The sequence below is a fragment of the Drosophila biarmipes genome, chromosome 3R (genome assembly GCF_025231255.1).
Source record: "Drosophila biarmipes strain raj3 chromosome 3R, RU_DBia_V1.1, whole genome shotgun sequence".
NCBI lineage: Eukaryota > Metazoa > Arthropoda > Insecta > Diptera > Drosophilidae > Drosophila > Drosophila biarmipes.
In genome coordinates, this window is record NC_066616.1 from 2,450,759 (window position 1) to 2,475,652 (window position 24,894).

The following is a 24,894-nucleotide window of genomic DNA, read 5'->3' on the forward strand; positions in this document are numbered from 1 at the left end:
ATAATATGCTAGATTCGTTGGGAAGGTAGAAGGAGGCGTTTCGGGCCCCATAAAGTATATATATTCATATCACGATCACAATTGATATAGCCTTGTCCGCCTTGTCTGTCCGTCCGTACAAAAGCTGGGATTTATCGCTGAGAGGTGTGGGACGTGGCATGCAGGTTCCTGGGCAGCGAAGCGCAAGTTTATTTCAGCGGGGTGCCACGCCCACTCTAACGTCCAAAGTCCGCGTAAATCTAAAAGGCTAGAAAAAATTTTAACCTAAACGTATTTGTCTCATCAATACCTCTCGATTGCCACGCCCACAAACACTGCCCCCTCGCAATAACGTCAGAGCCAGGCAATGAAAAAGGCATTTATGCATGTGTGTTGCAGGCCGAGGTGCGTGGCACAGGGAAAAGCGCAGCTTGCGCAACGTGTATGAACATTTGTAAGCAGTCGCAACCTCATTTTCGGGTCTAATTTTCTTTTGTTTCCAATTAAATTCCGACCAGCCAAAAACAATATCGCAGGTAAAATGTCCATTTCGATCGACGTTTTGCCAAACTACCGATAAATTTACAAAAAAAAAAATTCGCACGGTTTTCTGTAAACGAGTTTTATTCATTTTAAGAATACGGTTGTCGATATGCTCACAAACAAAAGCGATTAGGCCATCAACTTCCAAACTTCTAACAGGGCCGCATTGCCAAGCCAGAAGTTTCTACACAAAAATTTTATTTTTGCAAAAAGTCGCAAATAGCTCTATCTATCCACACTTGAACAATTAATATCTTATTGTTTAAGAGATATTTATTAAAGTTTTCACAAAAATTTACGCTCAACGTAAACTCGTGCTGTTAGCTTGCAACAGCTACATAAGTTTAAAAGCTGTTATTTTAACAGTTGCATTTATAAAACAACATTTTGATGTTCTTTATACAATAGCATCAAAATGTCGTATTTTTTAATACATGCAAAAAAACACATTTAAAAAGAAAACAGGGCAAAGTCCCCATAGTGCATTGGTCGCTTGCGAAATTTTTTTATACCTTTGAATAGGGTATAATTATTTCAGTAAGAAGTTTGCATGATCAGCGTCACTAGACGAGTCGATCTAGCCATGTCCGTCTGTCCGTCCGTTTCTACGCAAGCTAGTCTCTCAGTTTTTAAGCTATCGGGCTGAATCTTTCCTAAAAGTCTTTTTTCTATTAAGGGTGGTATACAAGTTGGAACCATCCGGATCTGACAACTTTATCTTATAGCTCCCATAGGAACTATCGTGGAAAAAATTTTTTTAAAAATTATATGTTCGGTGTTTTTTAACATATAACCTCCTACGCTTGGAAAAAACATTTTTAAAATGTATCAAAATCGGTCAAAAAATTAGTCGGATGTTTGGTGTTTTAAAGAAATTACATTCTAAGCTTGGAAATAGCATTTTTTAATTAGTTCTGAATTTTTAATATAATTTTATAAAATCAGACGACTATATCATATAGCTCTCATAGGAACGATAAGAAAAATGGTGGGAAAATAATATGAAACAAATTATAGCTTTGGGGCTATCTTATAATATTGGGAATATAATATTTTATATTTTTAAGAATTTCGAATTAAATTTGAAAAAATCCGACTACTCTATAGATGTCAAAAAAATCGTCTAAAAAAAAAGAATGAAATACTTTTTTTTTAATATAACAGAAGTCAGCAACAATCCTTAAAAATTTCACATGGTGTTACTAAAGTTGATTAAATCTTATAATTGCAAGGGAATAGAAACTTCGGCTTGTTTAACTTCCTTTCTTTTATTAATATATATTAACATATTTTTTCAACGCGTACCTTATTTTTTTGTGCTATTTATTCTGTGGTGTGTAACGACTCTCTGAATGTAACATCTGAGATACTGTAAAATTTTAATAATATGCTTTCAAATGATAGTATTTTCATGTTGATGTTTTGTATTTATTGCTGATAAGTTTAACCAAACTTTTCTTACTTTTCATACCCCACTCTCCGATATATTTTAATAAATGCCTATACGCAAAGATAAATATAAATAGTGCACAAATGTATACAGCCCTCAGACAACCATTATGAAACTAAAAAAAATCAAGGAAGAACGTTATTGTCGAGCGCTTCGACCATCAGATACCCGTTACTCAGCTAAGCAAAAGGAAAATGGAGATATAAAAGCAGCAAAGCAATATAGTAAAGCTCCACCTAAAGACTGTTTTGTTAAACAGTTTTAAGCGTTTTAGTGGTTTGGGGCGCCAGACTGGGCGTGGCAAACATTTTCTTAGCTTAATCGAAAGACATAGTTGAGATATAGCATAAAAACGGTCGCAACCACAGTTTTGGACGGCTGGTGGGCATTAGAGTGGACTGCTCTAACACTTATAGTTTCCGAGATCTCAGCGTTCATACGGACGGACGGACAGACGGACATGGCCAGATCGACTCGGCTAGTGAACCTGATCAAGAATATATAAACCTTATGAATAAAATACTTATTATTATAAACTTTACTGCATATAACTTAATTTTTTAAAGAAGTTGTCAAAACAGAAACATAAAGACATGAAAGAAGGTGATCTGACTATTAGTTTTACCGCCACTGTATTTAATCGTCATCCTATATTAAGCATGCCTGTAGGCATTCTTTGTAAATTAAACGTTCACAAAATTTACATGAAAATGCCTATTTATACAATTGAACGCCTTTAATTACTCCAGAGTGTTTGTGGTCAAAGTATTTACCATACCTTTTTGGAATTGATAATAGATCAGAATATCAGCGAGTTTGTATAAAAGAACGCACAATAATATTATACGCCTAGTTGAAAACTGTTTCGGATTCTGTTTATACGTTTTTTATGAACCAAATACCCAAAAAACAGCTAAAGTTTAGAAATAACTTTCAAATAAAATTGAAGTTAATTTTATTAAATAGAATAATACAAAATTAAATAAAAACATATTCGAAGAAATGGAGTTCAAAAAATATAAGAAATATTCTAGACCATTTCCTGACACTGATGGTGATGATATTGTGATATCCGGAATGGCTGGAAAGTTTCCTAACTGCCGCAACATAACCGAATACAAGTATAAGCTCTATAATAAGGTAAATACCAGTTTTGCGCAGTACTTGGGGAAAATTGTTATTGTATTTTAGAGCACCGTCCACCATAAAAAATTTTATATTAATATTGATGCTAGTTGAAACGGATATGTTATATCATCTTAATAAAATATTGTAATACCACAGATAAAAACATGTTAAACTTTGTAAGAAAGTCTATAGATATATTTACTTTAAACTTGTGTGCATTACTTATTAGCGATGAATTAACGTAGATTTTATATTGATGAAAACATTTTGTTTTTTATAAAGTTCACAAAACATATATGGTTTATTAATTAATTAATTTAATTAATTAATAATTAATTTCCTATTCCGCTAACGAAAAATATTAGCTAGTTATAGAAAGATGATAGACCAATAAACCTCGAGCTTTTATATTTTGTACCTGCTTTAATATAAAATAGTATAGTATTTAACAGGTAGAAGGAAGCGTTTCGGTTCTTTAAAAAAGTACATATATTCTTGCTCCGGAACAAACCGATAACCATGCAGTTAGGTTCATTGGCAGATCGACTTGAGTGGCTAAAAATCGTATAAGATTAACGGATCACATATATATATATCATATATCAGTCGACGACCCCGTTACCCACATTAGGTGGTGTTATTGGGATGGCGATATACCGATATTTTTATTTGCCTAATACTGTTTTTACGGATGTTTTGATTTCAACAATGACATCAAGCTTGATATTTATAATCAAAACAAAACTGCATTTTCAAAATCTTAAAAATGTAGACGCTTACATGTTCTTCCATAACTTAAAGAATCCGTATAGCAAGACCCAAAGGGTTGGGCTTTACAGTTTTTATGATCTCAGTGTTCACATGGATAAAAAATACAAATATTACATGGGGTCGAAAACATTTATTATCTCATTCGTAGAGTAACGAGTGACGGGTATAATAAGGCCTACGAATTTACCAAAGTAATTTGGGACCAATTGCCCAAATAAAAGGTTAATAAGACCATGAAAAAACTCATGGGAACAACAATTAGTAGAAGCCATCCCTTAAATGGAAAGAAGGTTAAAGTCGCCCAAACTCGCGACACGATTACATATTTAGGTAATACAGTTTTCCCTTAATATTTCACTGTCAGACACGGAAGCAACGATTAAGTAAATGTAATCGTATTGTCATCAAAAGAAACACTATTGACGTGCAGCTTACTAAGTTTGCTCTATAAACTGTCAATATACTGATTGACTGGTTGCAGATTATTAAAATTGTTGCAGATCGCTAGCCACAACTTTTTCCGACACGAGGACGAGCGTCATGTTGCAAAATGACTGCATCGTGCCGCTGCTCAAATCATCACAAATTAGCTGTTTTTTCGATTTTCGAGCTTCTTAATTCACCCATAATGATCAATTTAAAGTTTTCCTATCTATAGAGAGCTTTTTTGAAATAATCTTTTAATATTGCCGCATGTTGGGCCTTGGTCTTGCGCTCTGTTGTATGCCAGCAACTTAAAGATTTAGTCAAAATTGTTCTTTATCTTTTTTAAGATGTATAATTTTACAAGTTAATTTGCCTAACCTGTTGCCCACAGTACTGAAAGAGTCGCATATTGAACGAGTGGGAAAAACAATGAGTTTTTTAAAATAAAACTTCATTGTTTGTTAATAGAATTTAAAGTTTTGAATGATGGATCTTGAGACTTTCAGAGAAGACATTCACAAAACGAAGCAAGGAAGAACTCTATAGTCGAGTGCCTCGACTGTCAAATACCCGTTACTCAGCTCAAGGGAGCAAAAGGGAAATGGAGATATATGTTTCGATGTTGCAAAGCGTCACCTACCCGCTATTTTTAGTATATGTTATGTGCGCGGCAGACAGATTTAAGCATTTAAACCGTTTGTGGACGTTAGAGTGGGCGTGGCAAAATTGAAAATAGGTATTGAAGAGGCAAATACACTTTAGAAAAACAAAATTATCTAGCATAAAAACCACTACAGCTTTTGGGCGTTAGAATGGGCGTGGCAAGTTAAAAAAAAAAACAAACGTGCTCTGCGCAGGAAGCCCAGGAATCTGCGTGCCATGACTGAATATTCTAACTTTGATGGTTTCCGAGATTTCAGCGTTCCAGAAATGTCCACGCCGTGTCTCAACTTGCTCACACTGCTCAAACCGTTATCTTTTCCGGGGGCGCCAGCAAGCTAGATCGATATATACTTTATGGGGTTGAAAACGCTTCCTTCTACCTATTACATACTTTCGGACGAATCTTGTATACCCTTTTACTCTACGAGTAACGGGTATAAGTTCTACAAAATCTTTCTAGGATATACATACGTACACCCAGAAAAAAAAGTACGAATAAAATCAAGAAGCTTTTTCATGGTTTTAAGATATGAAAAATCTGCCGTTCAAGAAAAAATGTATGTAGGTCTAGTGCATAGGTTCAATTCCGCGAAAAAACGGTTGCGATTGTGATAAAATTAATGCCTCCATGTACTTCTAGTAGCAAAATAACGACAATACTTTAATAATACTTTTTACAAAAGTAGTCAAATGAAATATACTCGTATATGGTATACAAAGAAAAATAAGCATGTACACAAACCTTCCCTTCCTTCTATATTTTTTAATGCTCCAACGTTAGGACCGAAATGTTCTTAAACTGACTGCATTCATTCGGAAACCAACACCAAAGTTTCGTTTTAACTTTATAACCTGTAAACAAACAAGCTTACGCACTTTTTAACCCCGTTTGGACTTGATTTCTGAACGTTTCGAACGGATTTTATTCTGGGTGTATATAGTATGTGTTCATCGTGTTTTCAAAGCTGCAACTTAAAAAAACAAATTGGAAGGAAATGCAACTGATAAAAAAAATTTTAAATTACAAAATAACGCAATTTTAGTTTTCAGATTAACTTCTTTCGGATTTAAGGAAATTGTTTAATGTGTGTGTAAAATATTTAACAAATCAACATGTAATAAGCAATCAAGAAGCCCAAAGGTATCTATGACCTAAATGCAATTTGTTTGTATTCCAAGGGTTAATTTTACTACGTAACCGTTACACAACACTCAACGAGTGCCATCCAAACGAGCGTATAAGAGTTGTTAGTACCCTTCAGTTCCAAAATAAATGTTTCCCGGGGAAAACCTACCGGAATTCCGAAGGGACTTGTCCTGGCGCACGTCGGAATTCCCCGGGACGCTCCATAGGAAAATTGTATGGAATGTCCGTTTTTTCCTAAGGGAAAATGTACAGGAAATTTTTTTGAAGTCCCCCAGGATTTCCCCTCTTTGTTATACTCATTTTTCCAAGGACTTTCCCGTGCACGGGAAACCTACCGGGGAAATCCCATCGTAAATTCGCGATTTTCCAGAAACTTTCCCGTGCAAGTGACACGTCCCGGGGAAATACCGTCGGAAATTATTGAATTTAAAATACATACATATTAATTAACTTTCACTACATTTTATTTAAATTGTGTCATTTAGATTTTCTGTAGAAGAACAATTATTATTGGGAAGTTTTTTATTGGATAATTTATTTTTAATATTTAACTTCAGTTTTCGGTCCGGGTCCTCGGAATCCCTGTTCAACGCACCTTTTCAAATTTTTTAAAACCGTTTGAGGGATTTCATAACGCCACTTTTGGGTAACGGAACCAGAATTTTTGGGTTATGTTATAAAACCTATAAAAAACCTCAAAAAAGAACGTTTTAAACGTGGATCAACGCACAAAATCTTCAACTTAAGGAAACACATACCTGACTTGATTTTTTCAAAAAATATCATTTTTTTGAATAAATTCAAATGTGTCGCAGCGCACAATTTAAACAGCCGCTGCTCCTCTTTTCATAACTCTAACAGAATACACCAGATCTTCTTCTTCTTTTGGTTTCTTTCTAAACATAATGAAGAGACGCAAAAGAGAACACCGACCGAATGTTGTTCTCTGAGAGCCGAGGGCAGGCAGATTATAAGATACAGAAAGAGAGGGTAATACCCGAAGATCTACATATCTTTTTTTGCCGAAATGCTTCCGTCGGAAGTCTTCTACGCTGCTATTAATTCTCGAGAAACTACAAACTACACTCACATCCCAATATGCTTTTTGTTTAAATTAAAATGGTATACTAAATTAGTCGGAAAGTAAATTACAGGTAAAATGAATAATAAAGGAGTGATTAATTTATGATAATTAAATACTAATAATATTCTTGATCAGCGTCAATAGTTAAGCCAGCTAGTCTAGCCATTTGTTGTGATTACGGAAACAATAAAACAGATGAGATTTCAGATTCCGATTTGAAAGTGAATGTGACACGCCCACTCTAACGTCCACAAACCTCCCAAAACTTGTAAAATTTTTAAACTAGACAAAATGTTAAAAAACTCGTTTTTCTCTCACGTTTTGATAAGCCAATGAAAAATTAAATTAAAACACCCTTTAGAGATGTAAGGGGTCGCGACGTTCGCACCATCAACACAACAAGAAAAAAAATTAAATAACTTTTCCATATACAAAACACCTCTCATTTGTGCACAATTTTTTACAAAAATAAAAATGTAGAGTAAAATAAATAATGAAAAATACGATTTTATATATTTTAGATAGACATGGTTGACGATGATGAACGCCGTTGGCGTCATTTTAATCCGGAAATACCAAAAAGATCTGGTAAAATTGGGGAGCTAGAAAAATTTGACGCAACTTTTTTTGGAGTCCATTTTAAACAAGCCCACACAATGGACCCGCAAACACGAATTTTGATTGAGACGGCTTACGAAGCTGTAATAGACTCAGGAATTAATCCGAAAAGTCTACGTGGATCAAAAACTGGAGTGTACATAGGCTCTTGTATATCTGAATCCGAGAAAACATGGTTTTATGAAAAGGTTTCTTCTGGCGGATTTGGAATCACTGGCTGTAGTAGAGCTATGATGGCGAACAGAATATCCTATTGTTTGGGACTTGAGGGTCCTTCATTTTTACTAGATACAGCTTGTTCTAGTTCAATGTACGCTTTAGACAATGCATTCAGCGCTATTCGAAATGGAGAAATTGATGCTGCAATTATTGGTGGATCAAACTTATTACTTCATCCCTTTGTTACACTTCAGTTTGCACGGTAAGCAAGAAGCCTTTGTTTTTATTTCGTATAAAAGAAAATTTTTTTTAGACTTGGCGTTTTAGCGCCAGATGGTTTTTGTCGCCCCTTTGATAAAAATGCTAGTGGTTACACCAGATCAGAAACAATTAATTGCCTATTCCTACAAAGAAAAAAAGATGCTAAGCGAGTTTACGCAAGTGTGGTTTATTCAAAAACCAACTGCGATGGATACAAGCCAGAGGGGATAACTTATCCATCGGGTATAGTTCAAGAGAAATTGCTTGATCAGTTCTACAAAGATATTGATCACAAACCAAGTGAGTTAGGTTATTTGGAAGCTCACAGTACGGGAACGGTCGTTGGTGATCCAGAGGAGTGCAAAGCAATCGATAATGTTCTATGCAGTCAAAGGGAAAAGCCACTACTTGTAGGTTCCGTAAAGTCAAATGTTGGTCATTCAGAAGCGGCTTCTGGAATCTGTTCCCTAATAAAAGCTTGTTTCGCTTTTGAATCTGGATTAATTGCACCAAACATAAACTTTACGGAGGTTAAACAAGTAATTTTACCCTTGGCCGAGGGAAGGTTGATTGTTGTTAAGGACGTAACTCCCCTACCAAATCCCTATATTGGAATTAACTCATTTGGTTTCGGTGGTGCGAATGCACATGCACTTTTGAAGGGTTATCCAAAGTCAAAAACTAATTTTGGATTGCCAGAAGATGAAGTTCCGCGGCTACTCACTTGGGCAGGAAGGACGGAGGATGCAGTTGAAGAGATTTTTAATGCTGTAGAAAAAAATCCCTTGGATGCTGAGTTTATTGGATTGCTTCAAAATATTCAAGAGGAAGACGTTTCTGGTATGGTATTCCGAGGGTATGCGGTATTCGCCAAACAAGGAGTTGAACCATGTAAAGCATTGATAAGAGATGTTCAACATTACACTGGCCTTAGACGCCCGATCGTCTGGGTTTATAGCGGAATGGGGTCGCAATGGTATGAAATGGGGTCATCACTTATGACAATTCCACGTTTTCGGGAATCGATTGAAAATTGTCATCAGACGTTGCTGTCAAAAGGCCTTGATCTTAAACATATATTAACATCCAATGATCCAGAAATTTACCAGAACATTTTGCATTCGTTTGTGGGAATAGCAGCTGTGCAAATAGGACTTACAGATGTCTTGCGATCTCTAAATTTTCAACCAGACTATATTATTGGGCATTCTGTTGGTGAATTGGGCTGCGCATATGCGGATGGTGGGCTGACTGCTGAACAAATGATATTGGCCGCTTATTATCGTGGTAGAGTTAGTGTGGACCTAGAAAAAATTCAGGGTTCAATGGCAGCAATCGGCGTTGGATATAAAACTATTCTGCATATGCTGCCAAAGTCAATTGAGACGGCATGTCATAATGGCCCGGATTCGTGCACAATATCTGGACCATTAGATGATGTTTCCCAATTTGTAGCTGAGTTGAAAACAAAGGGAATTTTCGCAAAGGAAGTTCCCTGTTCAAATATTGCATATCATTCCAAATACATCGCACAAATGGGGCCTCCATTATTGAAATATATGAAAGAGATTATTCCAAATCCTAAAACTAGAACTATGAAGTGGTTGAGTACTAGCGTTCCCAAAATTGATTGGGATAAGGATCAAGCAAAATTATGCTCAGCAGAGTATCATACCAATAACTTATTAAACAGTGTACTCTTCGATGAAACATTTTCATTGCTACCAAAAAATTCATTGACTATTGAAGTGGCGCCCCATGGACTTTTAGGTGCTATTCTTAAACGATCAATGCCTAATGGTGTACATATTCCTCTAACAAATAGAGGTAATACGAATAATGCATTGTTTTTTCTATCGGCCCTGGGAAAGTATGTATGAATTAAGTTCTAAACTTTAAGTAACAAATATAATTTTTCTTGTAGGATATATCAAAATGGAGTTTTATTACCAGTTGCTAACTTGTATGAAAAAATTCAATTCCCTGTATCGCGCTCGACACCCAGTATTAGCCCGCTTATTCGTTGGGACCACAGTGAAGACTGGTTCGTGACGAAATACGAGAATATGAAGACCAAATCTAGCGGAGAGCGTGTGTTTCCAGTTAATTTGGCGAGTGACAATGAAGAATTTATGAGTGGACATATAATTGACGGAAAAATTCTTGTGCCAGCAACATGTTATCTTCAGTATGTTTGGGAAACTTTCTCACTTATGTACCATGGGCCGAGTTATATGGATGTACCTGTTGAATTCGAAGACATACGTTTTATAAGAGCCACAAGTATGCCAGTTAATGGAAAAGTAGACTTAACTGTTATGATTCACTATGGCACCGGACACTTTGAGGTAAGTAAATTGCCGTTTAAATTCCTATTATACTTAAAAGGCATTAACCGATCGCAATGTAGATAACTGAAGCGGGTAACTTAGTTGTTAGCGGAGTTATCCGTGAGACTGAAAAGCCGACTATTCCGGAAGTATACAATTTTCAAGCTAATTCAGAGTTTCCGATGATTTCCAAAAGAGACTTTTACAAGGAGCTAAGATTGCGCGGCTATCATTACAATGGAGCGTTTCAAGCCGTCCAAATGGCTCGATCAGATGGATTGTTTGGAAAGGTTGAATGGAATTATAATTGGGTAACATTCATGGATGCTATGCTCCAAATTCAAATTTTGGGGACTGATTCACGAACTCTTTTATTACCAACCAAAATCCGGAAACTTAAAATAAATGGTGTTCATCATTTTGATTTAATGACAAAAATGAATCCTGACAATCGCGTTTTTAATGTGTATGTAGATCACATGTATGACCGGATTATTGCAGGAGGAATAGAGCTTGTCGGACTGCATGCGAGTCCAGTGCAAAGGCGTAGACCTCCTGGAATTCCAGTCCTTGAAGAATATAGTTTTCTTCCACTTTCTCCATCCCCAATCCTATCTATAAAAAATGCTGCCCGTGTTTGCGTTCAAATTGCTCTTGAGAACAACCCCACCATAAAAATGAAGCTGGTTGAATTAGACACAGATGGGAAAAAAACAGTGCTACCTGAATTTTTAGAAGCAATTGAAGACTTACCTGTCATTACTGGAGATGGCATTCTATTGACATCTCAAAAGCTAGAAAACATTCCAGGCCTTCATATTGAAAATGGAAAGTTGTCTTCTCAATCAAATTGTCATTTCGTCATAATTGGTAGGCTAGAAGAAGAACAAATACATGATATAAATGCAACTGCCCACAAGGTTCTAGTTGATACTGGATATCTGTTGATTAGGCAAAACTCTACAGCGAATATTTTGGCACTTGATCAATTTAAAACAATTGCAATAATTCCGATTGATGACAACAAAGAAACACTTCTTTTACTGCAGAAAATATCAAAAAAATTATCAGTTAACCCAGTTTTGGTTAGAGTATCTCAAAAGGATACGAATTTTGATTGGATTTCAGTGTTACAATCAGCGATAAATACAAAAGCCCCGGTAATTGTGTATTCATTTAATGAATCATTGAATGGGATTATTGGATTGGTCAACTGTTTAAGAAAAGAGCCAGACGGTAATATGATTAGATGTTTTTTTATTGACGACCCAAGTGCTCCAGCATTCGATTTGTCTCACCCTTTTTATTCTACTCAACTTTCACTGGGAATGGCATTCAACATCTATCGTAATGTAAGTTATTTTTATTTATTTTATTTTCTTCATGTTAAAATATGTCCGTTTTATAGGGTTCTTGGGGCAGCTATAGGCATTTGCAATTGCATAAAATTGAGAATAAAATGCCTAGATTAGATCATATTTATGGAAACGTAATTCAGCGTGGAGACCTATCCACTTTACGATGGCTAAAAGGACCCCTTAATCCACAAAATTGTCAGATTAAAATAGCATTTTCATCTCTAAATTTTCGAGATGTAATGCTTGCAACTGGTCGGTTAGCCGTTGAATTATATGGATCAAGTCGTATAGATCAAAACTGTGTTTTGGGTTTTGAATATTCCGGAATTAATGTGGAAACAGGACGACGAATTATGAGCATGGTTGTTAAAGGAGGTGTGGCTTCCTATGTTGAAAAACCATCAAAACTTATTTGGGATATTCCTGATCATTGGTCTTTAGAAGAGGCAGCCACAGTGCCTGTAGTATATATAACTGTCTATTATGCCTTTTTTATGATTAGCGATATACGAAAAGGAAAGAGCATTCTAATACATGCAGGTACTGGGGGCATTGGTCTAGCCGCCATTCGAGTGGCGTTGGCCTATAACTTGGAGGTTTTTACAACATGCAGTACACCGCAAAAAAAACAATTTTTGTTGGAAACGTTTCCGCAACTTAAAGGTAATTTCGAAATACTTTGTGAGTAACATGAGTAAAAAATATAACTAAATTGTAGAATCCAACATTGGGAATTCTCGAGATACATCATTTGAGCTTATGGTGCAGCGTGAGACAAATGGAAAAGGTGTGGATTTTGTGTTAAACTCTTTATCAGAAGAAAAGCTGCTTGCTTCAGTACGTTGTCTTGGTAAGTCAGGAAGGTTTTTGGAAATCGGAAAATTCGACATGGCAAACGACAACAAGATTGGATTGGGGTCCTTCTTAAAAGAAATAACTTTTCATGCTGTTCTTGCTGACAGCCTTCTTTTGGCACCTGATCAAGATATTTTGGTAAAAAGATATTTAAGAAGTAGATAATCTAAAGTATGTACTAAATTTTGTTGTTTTATCGATAGCATTTAAAAGCCCTAATCGATTCTGACATTAACAATGGAATAATTCAACCACTACCGGTTAAAGTCTTTCCGGCTCATGAAATTGAACACGCATTTAGACATTTAATCGGTGGCAAGCACATAGGAAAAGTTGTTATTCAAGTTCGAGAAAAACCGGATGATCCCTCCACTCTACCTGTTAGAGTTCTTAGTCAAATTTACTTCAAGCCTAATCTTACATATGTCATCCCTGGGGGCCTGGGAGGTTTCGGAATGGAATTGGCTGATTGGATGACGCTTCGTGGAGCACGAAAACTCATGCTGAGTTCAAGCCGCGGAATCAAAAAAGACTATCAATCTTTCAGGATTGCGTAAGTCAACTATATTAACATTTTTACATAAAAATATACATTTTTAAATAGGTTATGGAAGACCTATGGCTGCGATATCGCTATAAGCACCGCAGACATTTCATCAAGAGAGGGCTGCCGTCAACTTCTTTCTGAAGCTACTGCGTTGGGACCAGTGGGTGGAATATTTAATTTGGCTGTCGTGCTAAGAGACAGTATTTTTTCCAACCAAAATGCAAAACAATTTTTAGAAAGCTTTGCACCAAAAGCTATTGCGACCAAATATTTGGATGAGCTATCTCGTATTTCTTGCCCTGAGTTGGAGCACTTCGTAGTTTTTTCAAGTGTTTCATGTGGACGGGGAAATGCTGGCCAAGCTAATTATGGAATGGCTAATTCTGTAATGGAACGCATAATTGAGCATCGAAACAAAGACGGCCTGCCAGGCAAAGCTATTCAATGGGGGGCCGTCGGTGAAGTAGGCTTAGTAGCTGATATGGCGGAAGACAAAATAGACATGGAAATAGGAGGCACCCTTCAGCAAAGAATTTCATCATGCATTCAGGAACTTGATCATTTACTAAGTTCCGAGGCATCAATTGTGTCAAGCATGGTCGTTGCTGAAAAACGAATCGGGCGATCAGGAAATGAAAGTATTATTGGTGCTGTCATGAATATTATGGGAATACGGGACTTAAAGTCAGTATCTTTAGGAACAACACTATCAGAAATGGGTATGGACTCATTAATGGCGGTGGAAATTAAGCAAACTCTAGAGCGTGACTTTGAGCTCATTTTATCACCACAAGATTTACGTCTCCTTACCTTTCAAAAACTTCAGGAGTTTATTGAAGCTAGAGAAAAGGAGAATACAGATGGAATTAAAATGATTTTTGCTTCAGAAAGTAAGCTCCTAGGTATGGAGTTACTGATCCGAAACCTAGGAGACGAAACAAACTGCGATCGTATTATTATCCCGCTTAAGACCTCCGCATCTCCTACGAAACAGAGTCTTCCACCAAATATTATAATACCTGGACTAGAGGGCACAGCTGGACGTGCATGGTACCAAATGGGCTTGAACTTGCAAAGCAGGGCAGTTGTACTACAGCTTCATCAGTTCGCACATTTGGAAAATCTAAAAGACTTAGCACAACAAAGTTTTGAAGTAAGTAACATTTTTTATTTATCCTTAAACAATATTAATTGATATATTTTGCTCAACAGCAAGTTAAACTTATTTTAAAGCAAACAGAACCTTTTTATGTGATTGGATACTCTTATGGAACATTTGTAGCTTTACAGCTGGCAGAGTTGCTTGAAAGTGCCGGTTTTCGTGGACATATAATGTTGATAGATGGAGCACCTCATTTTTTGAAAAAGCTAACAAATCTGCATTTGGGTGAACAGTTTTCGGACAATGATCTTTACGATCTTCTTTTTTCAAGTATTGTTAATCAGATATTCCCTGAAGAAACTAAGGAGTCAATGTCAGAAGCTTTTCACAAAGTGGAAAATCTTTCAGAAAAAATGTCATTGTTTATGGAATATGTTCAAAAACAAAGTATATACAGTAAAGAATACGCTGCGACAATGGTGGAAGCTATGTTTAGGCGAGTTAAAATGGCAGCCTCTTTTGATTTAAATGGTTTAAAGAAAATTAAATCGCCTATAACTTTAGTTCGACCTGCTGAAGTTTCACTGCAAGACATTGATGAAGACTATTGTATTTCATTACTTACATCTGGCACAGTTACACTTAAAGTAATTGAAGGAAATCATACGACGATGTTGGACAATCCATCATTAAGCCAGATAATAAATGATTTTGATCCGGCCCTGTTAGAGGATAAAAATTTTGAAGAATATATTAGAAACGACAAGCCCGTTTCCGTTGTTTAAAAACATTTTTAAAATATTTTTATCAATAATCATAAAAATTAAGACGGCCCAACAGCCAATAATATAATGTATAATATAAATATTATGTACAAAAATTATTTTTTAATGCTTATTAACAAATATTTAAAAACATAAAAATAAAAAGACTGAAATTTGTAGTTATTAGAGAATTGGGAAGTAGGTTAAATTTAAGAGAAGATTATTAACATTCCAAACAAAAAAAGTGGAAACCCGCTAATCAGGTAGTTGACTTAGGTTGTAAAAATATATATCCTAAAAGTAACATTTTGAAGGTTAATGGTTGGCCTTACTGCGCAATAACGGGGAACAATTTGAAGTGTAAATAGAGATGGAAACTGAAATATTTCATGACGTATAACACCACAATAAAGCTGCATCGGAAGTTCGTACCCATGGACCCAAAATATAAAGAAGACTTAGATACCGAAGATCTAAGCAATATTGTTAAAGTATTTTTTTAATACCTGATTGAAAACCGAATTTTAAGTCTTACTATCCCTATTTGCGGAGGCTGCTGAAGACAATTTTGAGCAACCATACAGCTATATTTATTGTTCGCTCGCCGATAAATACGAAAGTAAATTTCAAGTCCCAATACAAGTATCAGGGGATCGGTCCATAAACAAAAGCCTTTCCAAGCCTTTTCCAAAAGTCCATTCCTTATTCCACAATTCAGCCGCCTAAATTACCCATACCCCCCTTTTAAGGAAATTTGCGCACAACACAGATCTGGGAGTATTTTCTGGGCAACAACGTGGAAATCCCCACCTTCACAAAGGTGGAGGTGTTTCTTCACAATCAATTGGTCGGCATCGACCTAATTGAGAGTAAGAAACCAGCCGTTCCAGTTAGATCTTTATCTATACAATCGCCAGGCCATCGCGAGACAACCACACCATCAGGAAACTTCACTGTTAGGGGAAACAGCTTCCACAGCGCTCTTGAATCTGGATCTCTCAGAAGCTCGCTCTGCCAACAGAATCACGTTCTAAGACGGTCCCGGACTTCCTTGCCAAGGATCGCTTCGCGCAGAAGGTTACAGTCGACCGCTCGAAGGCATGCAGTTCTTTCCATTCTCTTAGTCAATGCGGCAGCAATCGAAAATGTTCGCAATGTGGTTAACGGCACCACACTTTGTTACATTTTCCGAATGCTCAACAACGTTTTTCACAACATTATGTTTCAGACTCTGTTCGAAGCACAGGCACTGCACAAAATGAAAGGCCATCATGGAAAGCATAGTTTAAGCTGTCAGCAATACGTCCCATAATCAGTGCTGGAACAGCACTGACTTCACCATACTGGTTGCAAAACCAATTGCACAAAACACACTGCTGGCCCTATTCAAGAGTACTTTGATTTAAAGCAGATAAAAGAGGTAAAAAGCAGTGAGGATCAACACACTAGGCTCAACGGTCAAAAGCAACTCTCAATCTCCGCATGCACCGTTCCAAATCATGCTGTGATTAAAGACGACAGTCTTACTAAAAAGATGCGCGTCGTATACAACGTCTAATGGGAGGCCTTTGAATGAAAAACGATATTGGATGAATCATACTCAACTGGCGTCTCGATCGGTATGTCTTCGTGATCGACATAACGAAAATGTATCGCCACAAAGATATGCATGAAGAAGATTCCTAGTATCAGGGAATTTTATGGCGCGATGGAAAAGGATTTATTAAGGATTAGTTTTTGACCACAGTAACGTTTGGCACTGCCTCGGCACCAATCACGGCGATTCGAGTCATAAATCAGATTGCGTCCGACGAGCGCGAACGCTATCCTCTGGCCGGTCAGTTCCTTAAAAGGGAAATTTATTTTGACGATGTTCAAACAGGACATGAGACCATCGGCGGAGCTCAAAATTTTCGCTATAATGTCATCTTAGCCCTGCAATCCGCAGGAATGTAGCTCAAGAAGTGGGCATCAAACCATCCAGATATCTTAGAAAGCATCCCAACTACAGATCTCTCTAGCAGTAGCATTTTTGAAATTAAAAACAAGGACTCCAATTAACATTTATGTATGGCATCTAAACATAAGTGGCTTTTTGCTTAATTCTTATGATTTCTCTCCCCCTCATTGGTTAAATTTCGATCTAAGGCATGTCTCTACTTTGCATCTACTCATGTTTTGTGACGGATCTTCAATGGCGAATGCAGCATACGCTTATCTCCAAGCTATTTGTACAGATGGTGCCGTGCAGGGTAATTTATTAGCCGACCGCACTCGAGTCACACAAGTTGGGCCGTCAACAACTGTGTGCACACAATTAGCCGATTGGATTATCAATTGACTTCAAGCACCACACACAAGCACATGAAAGACATTTGTGTCGAATAGAAAGGGTACAATCCTGCAGGCAAGTTCGCCCTCGCAGTGGAGTCATGTTCTTACGCAAAAAAACGGCAGATTGTGCTACACGCGGCCTTACCCCTTCTCATCTGAAGCATTACTCGCTTTGGTGGAACGAAAAAAAAAAAAATTGGCTGCATCTTTCAGAGGAGCACTGGCCAGTCAATCCAATACTGTCCCCAAGACCAGATATTATTTCCGAAGAGCAACCTTTGAAGCATATCGGAGCCCAAGTTGTATAGAAGTGCAAACGTTTATCGAATCATATTCCTCCTATAATAAACTCTATTCATTACAGCCTACGTCAAACGATTCATTAATAATATTCGTCACAAAAAGCAAACAGACTCACCGCCCCTATTCAGGTATCTGAAATCCAAGCATCTTTGTTTGCACTGGTGCGAATAGTTTAACAAGAAGTCTTTTTGGAAGAGTTATCAAGACTAAGATCCAAAAATTGTATATCCAAACAACAAACCCAGCCACCTATTTTTGACGATCAGGGGCTCATGAGACTTAAAGGCAGACTTAAGAATGCTTTGCAGATCTCCATGTCTCAACGCGCCACCTGACGGTCTTGGTTATAAAGAACGCTCAGCATAACTCCTTACATAGCGGTGTGCAACTAATTTTATCTACAATTCAGAAAGTTTTCTGGTTTTCTCATAAAGCCAACTAATGGGAGATTTACCAGCGCACCGTATCAATCCGCCCAAACGCGCGTTCAAGGCAAATGGAGCTGATAACACTAAAGCGATTGAGATAAAGTCATCCTGATTCAGAAGACACACTTGTTGCAAGCATACATTGCAATTTTAATTTGCTAGGGAGCAAAGCGATTCATTTGGAAACGGTCACGAGAACGTTGGCACAGCAGTTTCTGTGGGCCCTGTAGCGTTCTATCGGCCGTAAGGGTTTTTGTTAACATCTATACAGCGATAATGGAACCAACTTTATCTCATTCGACAAGTCCCTAAAACTGTGGACCAATGAATTCTAATAAGGAATTATAGAGACAGTAGTTCCTGAAGTTAATCGTCAAAACATTTAGTGGCACTACAATCTTCCGCATAGTCGAAACTTTTTAGGACTCTGAGAATACAACGTTAAAGCTGTTAAAACTCATCTTCGTCGATTGTTTAATGGTACTCGAATGACTTACGAGATGCTGTCTACTATTCTTGTTCAGATAGAAGCGTGCTGAACACTCGCCCATTTTGTCCTTTAACACCGGCACATTTTTTAATCGGTGGTTAGATGATGTCGCTCCCTGAGCCCAGCCTTTAGGATTCTTCACTAAACGCATAGTTCCTGAATGGCCAAAGGATGTTTCGCCTCTTTTGGCGAAAATGGAGTGCAGATTGGCTATCTCACCTACAGGCGCGCCAGAGGCGCCACAAAACTCACAAACTTCAGCGTAACGAGATGATCATCATCTAGGATGATCAAACTGGTCCTTCTAACAGGGAATTACATCCTGGGGCAAAATTCCAGTAGGATAGAATCCTAGAGAGCCCTAGGGTGATGTAATTGTTTATTTTGATGATTCGTGAATAGCCGCAAAATGTAGGGTAATCAAATATTTTAGCAAGTGTACTTCGGCTTCAGAATCAAAATATCATTCATATAAGCTGGAAACTTTAGCCGTGTATAATACTGTAAAACATTTTCGACGTAGCCTGCATTTTTGAATATTATTTGTCTATACTGACTGTAATTCCTTAAAAGGCAAAACTGACTGCTCAACATTCTCAATGGGCGGCCGAATGCAAACGAGTCCTTGTCAGTATATGAATAAATAATGATATATATGATTGATGCTGATCTAAAATATATACTTTATGGGGTGGGAAACGTCTCCTACGACTGAAATCATAATACCCTCTGCAAGGGTATAAATATGAGCTGCATAAAGTTAAAGAATTAAAGACGTTCCTAAAAATGTTTTTTTAGAATCTGTGTATTCTTAATAAAGTCTCGATTTGCGAGTTATCAATTAAGGGTGTATATGTTTAAGCTTACAACCTAAATGTCATACTTTTATTCTCACAAATTAATAAATAGACAACACTGAGTATATTTTTAGCTTCAACTCGACAAACTTTGAATATATGGAACTTGTCGAGAATTTAGTTACTATAAAGCGTGCGTTGGATAAAACTTTGTTTCGAAGGTACTTTGCAAGTCGGAACTTATATTAAAGCTCCCTATAAAATAATCGAAAAAAAAGATGAATAAGAATTATATCATTAATGTTTTTTAACATATAACCTCCTTCGCTTGAAAATACAATTTTTTAATTAGTTATGAATGTCGAATTAAATTTTATTTAAATCGGACGACTATGGCATCTAGCTGTCATAGGAAAGATCACAAAATTTGTGGGAAAATAATATGAAACAAATTATAGCTTCCGTGTTTTTCGACATATTATTATACAATATTGAGAATATAATTTTTTATATTTTTAAGAATTTCGATTTAAAATAAATAAAAAATATAAATAATAATAAATACAAAAATAATAAAAAAAACAATAATTTTTTGCTTGCTTTTGCTTTTTAATGAATAGTCACATTCCGACCATTTTTGGCATGAAGTCAGATATTATTAATTAAAATAAGATTCAAAATCTGGAAACATGTGGGCGCTAAACAGATAAACAGGTGAGCTCCCCTTAGGCTGTTCCAGAACCTCCAGAAACTGCATGCCCTCACTTGTCACCTACAATCAAGTATTATATAAGTTGGAACTTTTTTAAGATATTGAATTGCTTCTACCAAGATTGTTGTTGCTTATAAAAATATTAACGGGTAAATATGGATAAACAAAACATACCATCAACTGCTTTTGCATGTTGACTGAAATGACTCATGGTTGTGTGAAAAATCTGAGTAATATATGGGAACAAAAATGGTAGCACAATTAAGAGAAATTTTGGGATTACATTGTATAAACCTTCAGCATTTAATCTAACAACAATTTGAGACCCCTCCGTTAACCTAATATTCGTCTCATTCTACTCCTATATATTAGTAGTAGTAGTAGAATAATTCTTCATTTATAAAAAAAAAAATTTGTATAAATGGCATTTCAAGTGTACAATAAAAAGGATTCACAAAATTTTATATAAGCAGGAATGGTTTAAAAAATAAAGAAATATATCCACTTGGATATTATAACCGTCTTCGATCTCCGTGGCAAATATCCACTTGGATATTATAACCGTCTTCGATCAAAGTGGCAAACTGGACAGTGTACTACACCTGACTTCGCAAGTCTTCCCCTGATATCAGATCGTTCCACCAATCAGTTTAACAACTAGGTTTATTAAGAATATTAACCGTTTAAAAGTTTAAATGTTGTTTTGGTACTTCAGAGCCTGGTTTATGTAGTTGTAGACAGTCGAGAAACTTTGCCCATTCTCCGAATTGTATACATCACGCGGTTGCAGATGTGCCTCAGCAAAGGTAAACTTTAAATGGGGCATAGTCTCTCATATTGCAGACCGATCACACAGTGCCGTTGGCTGTCGCGTTTGGGATACAACCTAGTTGGAGGACTTCCTCTTTACTCGTATACTCGCCCATTGTAAAGGATCGCCTAACTGTAGCCTTTCTCCGTAGGTCTCGGCAGGCGTCCTCCACTCTATGACCCATTGATTAAGTGCCTGCACCAAATATTTCGCTAGAATTCGTGGTAGCCCTTGTTTGAAATGTATGAATTGCATATCAGCGACAGTCCGGTTTCAAGATAAAGTAGTCTGTTCGGGGTAAGTCTGGGCAGACGAAAAAAATGTTTTAAGGAGAATCTTAAAAGGCGAAAAGCATCCTCATAAAGTGAGATGTCCCAGACCTGCGCGCCGAGCTTATACTTGCTACGCATTGAAACTATGTTATCTGTCATTGACTATGAAATAACAGTTTAAGGTCGCAAACTCAGCAGGTTAGTTAACATTAACAGGCATAAACAAAAAAATCCTTATATACCTAAAATGTAAATCTATATCTTATTATAAAATAGCACGTAGTGTTGGTTGAAAATATAAAATTGTTGGATTCAGACATGTTAAAGTTTAGTGTAAGTGAGCTTAGGACGAACGATCGTGCTCAATAAAGTACTCTCTCGCTCTCTGTGAATTCGTCCCGCCTTCGTCCACTTTCGTTAAACTAGGCCCTAAGAATCCTTGTCTAAATATATTTACCATACGTTGAAACAGTTTAAATCGAATAGTCGTATTTTGATACCGTTGCAGAGGGTATAATGATTTCGGTCAAAAGCTTGCAACGCAGACGGGCGGCCGGACGGACATGGCTAGATCGACTCGTCTAGTGAGCTGATCAAGAACATATATACTTTATGGGGTCGGAAACCTATCTTTTTCTGCGTTGTAATATTCTGACTGAAATCATTATACCCTCTGTAAGGGTATAAAAATTATACCTTCCGTGGTTTAAAACATATAGCCTCCTACGCTTGAAAATAACATATCATATAGCTGTCATAAAATTGGTGGGAAAATAATATGAAACAAATTATAGATTTGCGGCTTTTTGACAAATTATCTTATAATATTGGGAAAATAATTTGTTATATTTTTTAGAATTTCGAAATCAATTTAATAAAATTCCGACTACTCTACCATATAGATGTCAAAAAAAGGTCTGATAAAAAGAATGAAATATTTTTTTTTTATCACTGAAGTTAGGAACAGTCCTTAAAATGTCACATGGTGTTACTAAAGTTGATTATTTTTTATAACTGCAAGGGTATTCAAACTTCGGCTTGCCGAAGTTAACTTCCTTTCTTGTTTGTCTTCTGCCTAATAAAAAAATTAGAGCTACCAAAGTTTTCTAGGATATACGAAAAACTATTCTATTTTTTCAAGCGCTCGCGGGTGAACTATAAATTAATATTTAAAGGTAAAAGTACATAAAAAAATGCACATATTCTGGTGTGTTGTTTTTATGGTGTTGGTTTTGCTAAATTTATCGTGCTGGTCGCGAAATACGCTTAAATCCGACGAGGCACTGCCAAGGGATGCCCTGCGATTGCTCAATGTGCAAAAAAAAAGTGGCAGCTGGAGGTATTTGTTCTAAAAATTCAAAGCTTATACAAGCAGCTGCAGCGGTGAAATCTTTCGTTTTCGCTTTCGCTCGTCCACCGTTTTGCAGTTACCGCGCTGATGATTAGCTGACCGTAAAGTTTCTCCGCCCTTAGCAACTAATAATAGTTTTGATACTTCGTGGTTTGGTATTCAATTTAATATTTTCATTGTAATAATTTTAAAAAAATTATTTTTCGAACAAATTTAATAATTGTATATGAAACTGAAATTAACTGAAATTATTGCACAAAGACGAAGATTTGAATTTAAGAACATATCAATATTCCGTTGCATCAAAAGAGAGAGAGATAATTTTGTTATACAAGGAGAGCATCATTTGAACTTGATTCAGATGTGCATGGCGCATGTAGTTATTCCACTATTAGTACAGTACGGAAGGGCTTGCGAATCAGTTAGTTCGAAAAGGCGAAGAGCAGAACAACACAGGCGACTTGCAAGTCGCTACTCTAAACTTAATATGGCAGAAAAGAATGAGACACCTCCATTCCCGGGGCTAGCTCGGTCCTTTCCGACATCAGAAGTGGGATCCGCTTCACCACGAGACTTATCCGATGATCAATGAAGGGCCTTATTGGCAGCAAAAAACAAAAATCCATGCAGACAGAAAAAAATGCCGACGCAACCCAGCAGCAAAGTGACGCTATTAAAGTTCTGCACAGGCGCTGCGAATCCTGACGCTGCTGCTTAGTGCAAAACCGTCGATATCATCATGGCAGGTGGAAGGTGGCGCCGTTGTTATGGCACTAAGTAACTCCCTGGACGGAGGTGCATCTCAGTGGCTGTCGCAAATCTGATACACTGGAATAAAGTGGAAAGAATTCCGAGAATTCTTCATTCAACGTTACGAAGGTGTTGAGACGCCGGCCACCCTTTTTCTAAACATGTTCAGCAGTGTCTCAAAGCCAAGCGAGTGCTTGTCTGTATATGCTAGCAGACAAGTAAAGGCACTGCTAGCAAAGTGGAAGAAGATCAACAATGAAGAGATTGCGGTTTCGGTAGTGCTGGCTCACGCTGCGCAATTGGACAAACGGCAGCAACGTTTGCTATTTCCAACAAACATAACAACACGAAGCGAACTTAAGCAACAACTGCATGCGTATGCTTTTGGCAAGCGCAGTGATTCTCGAACTCCTGACCACGCTAGTGGCCCAGATCGATTCACAGCAACACCGTACAGGGGAGGGACATGTCAGCTGTAACCTGTTATAAGTGGGGCCAGTTGGGCCATATCGCAACCACATGCTTGTTAACACGCGCAAAAAGAATTTGGAAAAATTGCCAAATTGCAGACCGGATTCGACGGCCAACACGCGCAAGGGCGAAACTGCTGATCGCGCATTCCCGGGGCAGTTGAACGAGGCTCGGTCCCAACACGCCTGCAGCGAGTGATCGTCGCTAGCTGGATACGGAATGCTGACATCGCACTTAGGCGGTTGCGCGGCAGCGCAAATAAGGGCTTCATGGTGCGACCGGGACAGACCTTCAGTTAAGTTTAAAACTGAACTCCGCAGCTATAGCTGGTGATCAATATTATAATTAACAATCCATTGTATGAATTAAAATATCTTTGGCTTGAAAAGGCTTAAGTGTAATAAAGAAATACCTTGGTATCTAAATAAAGAAACCCAATTAAATAACTGGCGCCCAAGAGGAATAATTTTTAAAAATCCACCAAAATTAAACCAAATTCAAAAAAGTGAAAAAGTGGAGTCAATTGAAGATCTGAAAAAATTAAAATTAAACCAAATTCCAAAAAGTGGAACGAATATTACAAAAGTGCAATTGTTTATGTGAACGCAAATAAAACAGAACGTGAGAAAACAAAATATCTGCATGTTTATAACCAAGAGAGGAACGAAAGGGAGCTGCAGGGAAACACCTCGCCCCTCCGCGGGAATAATATTGAGCAAAAGGGAGCTGTAGGGAAACCCCTCGCCCCATCCGTGGGATCTACAGCAACAGCAGCAGAATCCAGCAACAATTATAAGAATATTTAAGAAAATGTAAGTAGGCTATTTGTCCGAATTATCATAAATAAAAACGCAAATATAAAACGGTTCGCTAAATCTGTGAGCATTAAAATAAAACGATTAAAAATTAAAAAAGACTGTCGTCTCGTATTTCAAAGAATACACCGGGAGAATCGGTTCAAATTTTTACCAAATATAAAATATTTTAAAA

General features: G+C 37.0%; 1 protein-coding gene across 4 annotated transcripts in view; it reads left to right on the top strand.

Annotated features, from left to right (window-relative positions):
- Positions 1-15,364, top strand: part of LOC108028870 (fatty acid synthase) — a 41,557-nt gene extending 26,193 nt beyond the window's left edge. The window contains exons 1-10 of one of the 4 annotated variants that reach the window (XM_017100860.2): positions 2,843-3,112; positions 7,713-8,230; positions 8,282-10,099; positions 10,154-10,577; positions 10,640-11,911; positions 11,968-12,580; positions 12,636-12,910; positions 12,976-13,325; positions 13,377-14,472; positions 14,532-15,364. In XM_017100860.2, the coding sequence (XP_016956349.1) occupies positions 2,975-3,112; positions 7,713-8,230; positions 8,282-10,099; positions 10,154-10,577; positions 10,640-11,911; positions 11,968-12,580; positions 12,636-12,910; positions 12,976-13,325; positions 13,377-14,472; positions 14,532-15,206 (7,179 nt within the window). In that variant the 5' untranslated portion in view covers positions 2,843-2,974 and the 3' untranslated portion in view covers positions 15,207-15,364. Of the gene's footprint in view, positions 1-2,842; positions 3,113-5,893; positions 5,901-7,712; positions 8,231-8,281; positions 10,100-10,153; positions 10,578-10,639; positions 11,912-11,967; positions 12,581-12,635; positions 12,911-12,975; positions 13,326-13,376; positions 14,473-14,531 lie in introns of those variants that run through there. The other 3 variants (XM_050889341.1, XM_050889342.1, XM_050889343.1) reach the window with 3 other exon arrangements.
- Positions 15,365-24,894: the final 9,530 nt, after the last annotated feature.